This window comes from Silene latifolia, chromosome 2 (assembly GCF_048544455.1).
Source record: "Silene latifolia isolate original U9 population chromosome 2, ASM4854445v1, whole genome shotgun sequence".
NCBI classification, from domain to species: domain Eukaryota; kingdom Viridiplantae; phylum Streptophyta; class Magnoliopsida; order Caryophyllales; family Caryophyllaceae; genus Silene; species Silene latifolia.
The window spans coordinates 26,459,540-26,469,600 of NC_133527.1; the positions used below are offsets into that span (position 1 = coordinate 26,459,540).

The 10,061-nt window shown below is 38.9% G+C and overlaps 1 protein-coding gene across 1 annotated transcript; it reads left to right on the plus strand.

The window, feature by feature from the left end:
• Positions 1–1,844: 1,844 nt before the first annotated feature.
• On the plus strand, positions 1,845–8,671 carry LOC141642515 (transcription initiation factor IIF subunit alpha-like). Its single transcript, XM_074451351.1, has 9 exons — positions 1,845–2,290; positions 2,398–2,556; positions 4,072–4,217; positions 4,496–4,866; positions 6,841–6,959; positions 7,166–7,336; positions 7,436–7,642; positions 7,735–7,941; positions 8,295–8,671. Exons 1-9 carry the CDS (start codon positions 2,120–2,122, stop codon positions 8,382–8,384), a joined length of 1,641 nt encoding a protein of 546 aa, XP_074307452.1. The 5' UTR covers positions 1,845–2,119; the 3' UTR covers positions 8,385–8,671.
• The last annotated feature ends 1,390 nt before the right edge of the window (positions 8,672–10,061 follow it).

Genomic DNA, 10,061 nt, shown 5'->3' on the forward strand with positions numbered 1-10,061 from the left:
GAAGTCACGGCCCCGATAGGGGTTGGTGGCCCCAATCGGGGTTACCCCCTTGTAGCTTATTTCCGTTACTCTCTTCACTCCTATAAATAGAAGCTTTGGTCGACACTTTATAGACACTTCTTACACACTTTCTACACCACTTTTATACTCTCATTTTAGTTCTTAGTTTAGTTTAGTTTAGTTTAGTTTAGATTAGGTTTTCCTTTAGCATTTCCATTATGTTATAAACAATTTCTTTAAGCATTTCAATTTATTTTACAAGTTCATTTACAATTTCCATTTCAAGCATTGGTTCTTCTATATTCAAGTTCTATTGTCAAGGTAATTTTATTTCTAGTATTATCTTGTTATTCCTTGGTCATTTACATCACTAGTTAGTATGTTTATCTTTATATCATTTCATATGTCATTAGATTAGTTTTCATTATGCATAAGTAATTCGATTATCCAGGGAATAAAGGAAACCATGCATAAGTAGTTCTTGCAATTGTTGAACTAGGATGTTATAATATCGTTTCATTGTTTCTATCACATGTTTGTATCGTCATGTTTAATCTTTGTTTAAAGGCCTTATTCATTGATTAAGTTTGTTAATTCGTTCTATAAGTCGAGAGGCATGAAATCGGATTAGACTAAGCATGTGTAGTAGGACGACCTAGTCATAAACGAGAGTTTCTCTAGGACCCGGTCTGTGGTTGACACTAATATCGAGAGGTGAGTGTCTCTAAGCCTAAACAATTAACGATTCATCAACTCATATGTTTAATTTAAGCATTTACATAATTTGCATGTGTGACCCGACCTCCCTAGACTATTTCTTTATCATTATTGTTTTCTTCCATCAACCAACCAACCAAGCATACGATAACCGACCTTGATAAAATTCACTCCATAACAACTAATTAACAACTACCGTCTCTCTGTGGATTCGACCCCTACCTACTGTATTCATTTGTGTCTAGGGATTTTATTTTTGTATAGGTGTGCGATAGCCTATCACGCTCAAACCCATCACCCTTCTTTAGCTCCAACCCAACCCCGTCCCAAACCCATCCACAGTCACGAGCAAGATGAAGGCAAGACTCCTCAAAACAATTACATATCGGGCATAAATTATCCATTCCAGTCCTCATACGGGCTGCAATGTGATCTCTCGTGGCTATGGCATCGAGACAAGATTGCCAGAAAAAGAGTTTAATGCGAGGGAAAGCATGGATTTTCCATACCTTATTCCAAAGAGCTTGTTCAGCCGCGCTATTCGACTGTCCAGGAGCGTCCTCCTCATCTGCGCGTAATAGACGGTAAGCAGATTTTACCATATACATTCCATCCCGTTCCGGATCCCAACACCATATATCATTCGGCTTACTGCCACTAATCTGTAAACGAAGGACCCTCTCTTGCTCAAAAGGAAGAAAAAGCTCCCTGACCTTATTCTCATTCCAACCCGTACCTTCCGCATTCATAAGTTCCTGCACAAGCATGTCAACACTCGCATTCCCTCTCGGAGAAATGACCCTTCGAGATTGTGTCCCAGGAATCTATGGATCAACCCAAACCCTTATGCTCGCCCCATCTCCAATCCTCCGTCGAACTCCCAGAAGAAGGACCTCCCTTGCCTCCCAGATGCCCCTCCAAGTATAGCTCGGGTTCGTTCCCAACTGTGCTTCCAAAAACGATCTATCAGGGAAATATTTTCCTTTCATAATTTGTGAATATATTATCTTTTGAGTAAGGTAAGATTAGATTGGGGTAGAAATTGAGATTTAGCGATTGAGAATTTGTATTGGGGCCAAATTACACTTTATGTATAAGTAATTGGGTTAAAATAATGTGGTTAAATTACTCCAATTAAAAATTGTAGTGCTTAATTTCACAATTATAAAAAGTTATAAAGTTAAATCACCAATTTCCCGCAAATTAAATACAGCATAACCCAAATAAAAATCCCCTCGTATAAACTCGTGAAAACACAACACGAGATTCATTCCCCAAACCAAACTAACCGCCAAATAACGTTCTCGTATAACGCTTTCGCACTTGTAAACTCCTAATTTCCGTTATCCCATCAACAATCCCTAAAAATTCACCTTCTTTTGACAATTCCAATCACGAATCCATGTCTTCCGAATTATTGTTGAAGCCATCATGCAGCGGATGCGGTACAAAAAACGATTTGTATGGAAGCAATTGCAAGCATCTTACGCTTTGTTCTAGCTGCGGTAAATCCATGGCGGAATCTCGCGGCAAATGTTACGAGTGTGGCGCTCCCCTTACTCGCTTAATTAGGGTTAGCTTCTTTTATTCAATTGTTTCTTCGATTTCTGGATTTTTGATTAATTTCATTATTTCAATTTTGATTAATTAGGGTTTTTGTGTTGTGGTTTATGGTTTTAGGAGTATAATGTTCGAGCGAGCTCAAGCAGTGATAAGAATTATTTCATCGGGAGGTTTGCGACGGGTTTGCCTAGCTTTTCCAAGAAGAATTCTGCTGAGAATCAGTGGAGCTTGCACAAGGAAGGGATTAATGGTCGTCAGATGACCGATACCTTGAGGGTACTTTCGTTATTCTTTTTCGTGTTTTCGCCTTGTTTTTGAGCTGTGGAAAATGGAAATGGTTTGTCCTAAGGCGTTGTTTCTTGTAGCTAGTTGAGGAGGAATTTAGCTTGGAGATTATGTGTGTGTTAGCATTTCTATTAAGAAATTTTTTGATTTTTGATATTCTTTTATATTCTCTGTTGTTTCGTTTATTCCTCTATGTTTTCCTTCTGTCTTGGTCATTTATTTACACTTTCATTGGTCTTTGTGTCAAAAACAAACGTAAGGAAATGACCGGTATAAAGAGAGTATCTATTTGTTATCTCCTGTTTCAATTCTGTAATTATTTTAGTGTCATGGGCTTATTATTTTAAGCACAAAATCTCATTGAAGACGGGCGATATCCGTCACAAGCTTGTGACGGACACCGTTTCCTCTCACAAAATACTCATTGAGAGGTGAGTGGGAAGCACATGGAGGGTGCCCCACCTTGTCCCCTCTCCCTTTTTGTGATAGGTCACAAGCTTGTGACGGGATTAGCCCGTCACAAGCAAGATTAGCTGTATTTTAAGAGTGTGGGGGAAATGACCATGCCAAAATGCTGTTAGTTTTAGTTTGTTACGGGGGAAATTTGTTTCCGAACTTTGGAAGGTGATTCTTTTGTTATTGCAGCTTGAATGAATTTGCTAGAGCTTGTGTTCATTAATGAATTTTGTATGACAATTATATATTTAGGACTTTAGGAGTTTAGTGTAAGTGAAGTTGTTGGAAGGTGGAACTTAGTTTTAGCTAGATTATTGAGGAGAAAAATATACCATGTATGGGGGAGTAGAGAAGAGCTCAAGAGTACATAAGGAAGTGGAATATACATGGCTTAGTTGGTCACAGTTGTCATAATTAATGTAGTTTAGATTGGAACCACAACACTCTTGATACTCCAGTTTTCACCTTACAAGAACAGTATTGCTCCATTGTTGTTAAGGCTCTCGCTTATGATGAGGTGAGGTTGGACGCAAAAAAAATACTGTAAAGGACAGTCATAGATATTAAGCGAATGGCACGAGCAGCTTGGTAAGCTAAACAAGATGATTTGTTACCATTTGAGCTGCTTAAACGTCAATATCAAATTTGCAGCCTATCATACATTTATATACTGCAGGGAAGTGTAGTAAGTGTGTGTTTCTTGTCGCCCCAATTTACAATTTAGGTTTTTGTGTGTGCCAGTGGAATTTAAGGTGCAGTCCAAAACTAAGGAAAAAGATAGGATTTATCTTTATCTTCGGTAGCATGATGTAGTGGCAATTTAAAATTTTCCACGTTCCTCTGTTTAAATGCAAAAAACAAAATCCTTACTTTCAGTTTGATTTTTTTTTTGGTGGTAATACGTGGGATTATATACTAATAATACTATATCTGTACTCGTCCTTTTTAGCCTTTTCCTGTACTAGCCTTATTGGAATACTTTATTGTTCTATACTACTACTACTAGTTTTCTTCACTTGTAACACGGGTGCTTGGCGTTTTGTTCAATAGGAGAAGTTCAAGAACAAACCTTGGTTGCTGGAAGATGAGACTGGCCAGTCGCAGTACAGTGGACATCTGGAAGGTGCACAATCTGCGTCATACTACCTACTTATGTTACAGGGCAAAGAGTTTGTTGCAATACCAGCTGGTTCCTGGTAAGCTCGAAGACTCTTTGGTTTGCCGAAACATCATTTTTAACTTTTCTTCCACCAGACCTGGAATTGCATTTTATTCCCTTTGTCACCTATTAATGACTCGTTGTCATTGCATCCATTGTCGCATTTTACTGTTGATTAAAATGGTGTGACAAAATGTTAATGTTCATGATCAATCCTATCAGTGTGTTCTTTTCAGTTTGACTAATCCTGAATATTTGATCTTTTATTTTCATGCGTAAACTACTTTTATTCTGAGTAATATGTGGTTATTTCAGGTACAACTTCAACAAGGTTGCACAATATAGGCAACTCACAATAGAAGAGGCAGAGGAGAAGATGAAAAATAGAAGAAAAACTGTAGATGGTTATGAAAGATGGATGATGAAGGCTGCTAGCACTGGGGCAGCTGCATTTGGGATTCATCCTGATTCCATGAAGGAGAGTCCTGCTGCTGGGGGAAAAGGGCGCAAGAAATCAGATGGTGAGAATGATGGTAATCTGTCAGATAAGGGGGAGGAAGATGAAGGTGAAGAGTCTGCGAGGAAGGATAGACTTGGGCTTAACAAGAAAGGTAGTGGTGATGATGAGGATGATGAAGGTCGAAGAGGAGGTGATTTTGATGATGAGGATGACAATATTGAGAAGGGTAAGGATTTGTTTGGTGCTTTAATTTTGATGATACATCTTTCTGTAGTTAGGCTTTACTCATCGTGGTCATGCTTTAACCATTTCCTTGTCCTTCACAATCACTTTAGTGTAGGGATGTTCAAAAATTTTAGGTAGAACAATGCCCTTGATTTATTCGTAAATTATGCATTAGGCTTGTTGATACATTGTACATAGCATCACACGTCCTTTCTTTTTAACAAGGGATCACATGTCCGTAGTAATTTGGCTTTCTTAGTCATCCATCTGCATCATCTTGCATTTCATACTTGGCTAGCAGTGATTGTGTCACCGGTGTTGGGTGCAGTGTCTTGCAAAAATTATTGTCTGTAAACAAAGAAGGCAATTGTTAACGTCTTCTCCGAACAATTCTTGTTTATGTTTGGCGGGCCAAATTGTTTTGCATGCTCCTCGATGTTTTGATCATTTTTTTGTGTGAAAGAAACCCGAAAGGGTTTTACTTCATTAAAGATTGATCAAGAGTAATACATGTTGTGATCATTTATGATTGACCCCAAAAGTTCCATTTTTCATATAATGAGTTTACAATATGATATTGAGTCTAATAAGTCATTATTTCTTGTAATAATCTTGGGTCTTTCTTCAACGACAATGATATGGGACTATTGTAAATCATGCACCCTCCTAGTCTAGGAATTACCACATTTACTTTTTCACAAAGATTTGAGGAATGAAAATGGGTGTGAGTGGGGTGGTGGATATCGTCATCACAGTACACAACATTGAATTGTAGCCACAACGTGCTCAAAATAGACTGAGCAATTCTAAGAAAAGGTCGAAAATAGAAAATGGGGGCAATTCCTAAAACTTAGAAAGAGTACTTCCTATTCACAAGGTTCATTCGGATGGAGGAATTGGAGGGAAAGGGACGGCTGGTCAAAACCCATTGTTTAATTAGCAGGTGAGGATGGAGGGGATGGGAAATGGAGGCATCTATTTTCCCTCTTACAAGTCGAATCAAAATCCCTCCAACATAAGAAAAATTCGGAGGTGGGGAGACTCCCTTGCTCCATTCCCCTTCCATCCCTTTCACTCTGAGTTTCCCATCCATCCCCCTCCCTTCCCTTACTTGGTACCCAAACAAAGAGCGAAATTTTGCATGTTACACTTATAAATGTTGCTGATTTGTGGACAACCTCAACTAGTCACCCTCCTGAAGATGTCTAGTAGAGATGAGATCCTTCGACATTGGGAGTGTGAGATTTATTCTTATATGCTGCTGCTAGTCTGCTACTGGTTACTGTATCATATGTGATGTGTAATAGAATATGGAGTCCTAAACATCCTGCTACAACATTTATTAGGATCGGGAGGATTCTTTTCAGTAACCACTTTTCTCTTTTTGCTCGTGTTCCAAATAGTAAGAATACTCTTTAAAGGTAAAAATACGTTTTGTAGCTTCCACTTCCTACCCTGAAGTCAAAACATCCTTAAAGTTATCAGTAGCGAATAGGAGATCAGAACTCTCTAGCTCAGTGAAATTTAATATCTATAATAGTTAATTCAGACTCCCACATTTTCTATACTCCATATGTAATTGATATTTGATAGTAGACTTAAAACAAACCGGTAGAACAATGACATCAACATCAACACGTAAGAAAATTGGCTGTCAGCTTACATCAAGCATTAGAAGGAATTTTGAAAAGCAATCATATAAATGGAGCACCTTGTGAGAGAAAGATTAGAAACTGAAAGCTAAATGGGAAAGAATAATTGCACTAAACCATAGCAAAGCCAAGAAAAGCAATGAGCAGAACTTGATTTTATTGTTTATTGGATTATGGTCAGCTTGGCAGTTTAGGGTTTGTGGTTTTTGTTTTTGCCAAGAAACAATGGTTTAGGTGTATGTTGATGTGGAGTGGCCGAGTCAGAATTTTACTGTAGCTTGTGGTTGATTTGTTTTTTGTTCTTTTTTGGGGGGTTCTGCTAGGTGATGACTGGGAGCATGAAGAGATTTTCACGGATGATGATGAAGCTGTTGGTAATGATCCTGAGGAACGAGAAGACCTACTGGCACCAGAAGTTCCTGCTCCTCCAGAAATTAAAGAGGTTTGTCGTTGATGGACTTTCTTCTTGGTGATTCGGTTATACTCAAAGCATGACGGTTGTAGTTACTGGTACTGCAAGTGATGGACTTGAATGCCTAAGCCTTATTGCTGCTTCATCAGAATCATAAGGCTTCTACTTACTGCTGCTAATAATTGGGTGCTGCTTTCCTAAAAGTGAAACAAATGCTCATAAGCGCAATTTTATAGGACGATGACGATGAAGAAGAAGGTGATGAAGAGGAGAGCAAATTGAGCAAATCAGGGAAAGAGCTGAAGAAGTTGCTTGGGCGATCCAATGGCCTCAATGATTCTGATGGAGATGAAGAGGATGATGGGTCTGGCAAAAGAAAGGAAGATGATGAGGATGATGATGATGAAGTAAGTGTATACTCACTCATGTACTTTCGTAGATGCAGAGGGTAGTTGGTTCTTTTAATTGCCAAATTGCATTGCAGTAAAGGTTTTGTAATATGTCAGGATGATGAGGACCGCCCTTCTCCTGTTTTGGCTCCAAAGTTGAAAGATCCCAAGGAAGAAGCTAGTGATAGTAGCCCTGCAAAATCAGCTGCTGGTAAATCTTCTCGAGGGACTCCTACCTCAAAACTGGGTAAAGGAAAGAGGAAAAATGGCGATGATACAAAACCTGCTAGTGGCAGTGCTTTAAAGAAGATAAAGTCAGAAAGTGTATGATCTCTTTCGGTTGACCTTAAATTTGTGACTTATTATGAGGATTATTTTCTTTGTATTAATTTTTTTTCGGATGTCTCTGAGAATAGGATGTCAAGTCCAACATAAAAGAAGAATCTTCAAAAACAGGCGGAGGTTCAAAAATTACACCATCATCTGCTCAAGGGATGACCGGCGCATCAACTGCTCAAGGCCCGGTGAAAGAAGAGGAAATTAGGGCTGTTTTATTGCAGAGATCTCCTTTAACCACTTCTGAACTTGTGGCTACATTTAAAGCTAGACTGAAGTCCCCTGAGGTACATATTTACAACTTATGTGAATGAGTTTTGACTATACTACCTGCACTGGTTCTCTAATTAAGATTTTCACCCTTCTGCTTTGATCCCCTAATATGATTTTCTCTGTCTTAAATGAGAAGTTCTCATGCCTGAATCCCTTTGTATTCCTCATTTAATTTAAAGTTTAGGTTCGCTCTCACATGTTTGATTGTCTCGTATACGTTTTTGTGTATGACTTAACCCTTTCACGTACTATCTCTCACGTTGAAATAAATTATTTTGTTGACTGAAAAGATCTCTGTACTAGATGATACTATTGTGTCAATGATAATAATAAATGTGCATTTCCATTGCGTATTTCCCTTTTTCAGGACAAGAAGGCATTTGCAGATATTTTGAAGAGGATATCAAAGATACAGAAGACTAGTAACAATCAGAACTATGTTGTGTTGAGGAAGTAATGTGAATGTTGTAAGTTAAGCTCACTTTTGACCTGTGATGGATATATCAAGTCGATATTGTGCGGCAGAGGCTCATACCATACACGTCGAAATCTTGTATAAAGATAGAATTAAGGGAGTGTATCAGTCTCCTTTTTAGAGCTTGCTATTGTAGCTGTTGGTAGGTGTCTCTTGTCTTTGGACTCTGCCTTGTATTTTTATTTGTGTCAATCTCAAATTTCAGAATATTCACTGTAGCTACTCTGTTGATCAGTTTTCTGCATTTAACCAAATGTTGAGTTCACTCCTCCCCTTTTGTTTATGTTCTGAAAGTCGATGCTACTGTCTTTTTTTTTTTTGGAGGGACACGAAGTATTTTACATGGTACCTTTTATTGGGTTTTTAAGGTCTACCCCTCCTTTTGCACAAAAAGAACTTTGAATGGCCACAAGCCCATAACTCATAAGCCCATAACTCTCGGCCACAAGTATACAAAGCGGCCAATTTTTTTGTATATCCTTTCTTTTGTGAGAAGAAGAAAAGCTTTAGGTAGTTACATCAACGTTACTGCTTGCAAAGTAGCGGCTTCCTTCGTCTTGAAGCTATATCTTGCCAATGCCCTCCGTGAACATCACTATAGTGTTGCCCACGTCACATGACTCAAACTCGTCTCGGTCCCTTAGGTCAACCACGTTGTCTTTGTCTATGCCACCCGAGTATGCAAAAAACTCTGCTCGTAGACTAGAGTAGGCAATGGGCCGTGCTGGGCTGGCCCGCGTGCCGGCCCGTTGTGCTTTCCCCCAAAATTGGCCCGGTCCAAGCACGGATATTGGGCTCCTCGGGCCGTGTCGTGCCAGGCCCACTGATCAAAACCTACACCGCGGCCCGCTCAAGGCACGACCATTTTCGTGCTCGGACCGTGCCTGGCTCATGGGCTTTTTGTGCCTTGTCCGTGGGCTGGGCCATGTGCTGTAATATTTTTTTTTATTTAAAAAAAACGTTATATAATTGATATATTTTTAGTACTTTTTGTTTAATAATAGATGATTAATGGTTTAAATATATATTTTATTAAATATTAATGTACTTTTTGTTTAATAAATGATAATTAATGGTTTAAATATATATTTTATTAAATATTAATGTACTTTTTGTTTAATAAATAATGATCAACGAGCCATTCTTCGTGCCGGGCCGTGCCAAGCCCGTCGTGCCTGGAGCCCGCTCCACTGTGCCTAGGCACGGATTTCTGAAGAAAATTGCGTCGAAGCCCGTCTTAAGCCCAGTCGTGCCGTGCCCGTGCTTCCTCGATTTTATCGCCGGGTCGGGCCGTGCCGTGGGCCGTGCCGCCCACCGGCCCGCGGCCCTTTATGCCAACTCTATCGTAGACAAACCATCGTCAGGTTTGATTAATGTGGCAATAACATGGTAACTTTGGTTTTAGAGGAATACTTATAATTCATTCTTTTTTTTTGGCAGCTGTAAAGGAAGATTTACCTATCTAACTAATCATAGCCTTATACGCAAGGCTATGTGCTACATTATTAAAAGATCTAGGAATCAATATTATATATTAAATCCAGAAACCAAGGGATTTCAATGTAATTAAAGAAAGTTATACAAATTAATTATACTATATAGTTTTTAATCGCTAACACCGTGTGATGGACCCGATTAAGGGATCTCGATGCAAATATT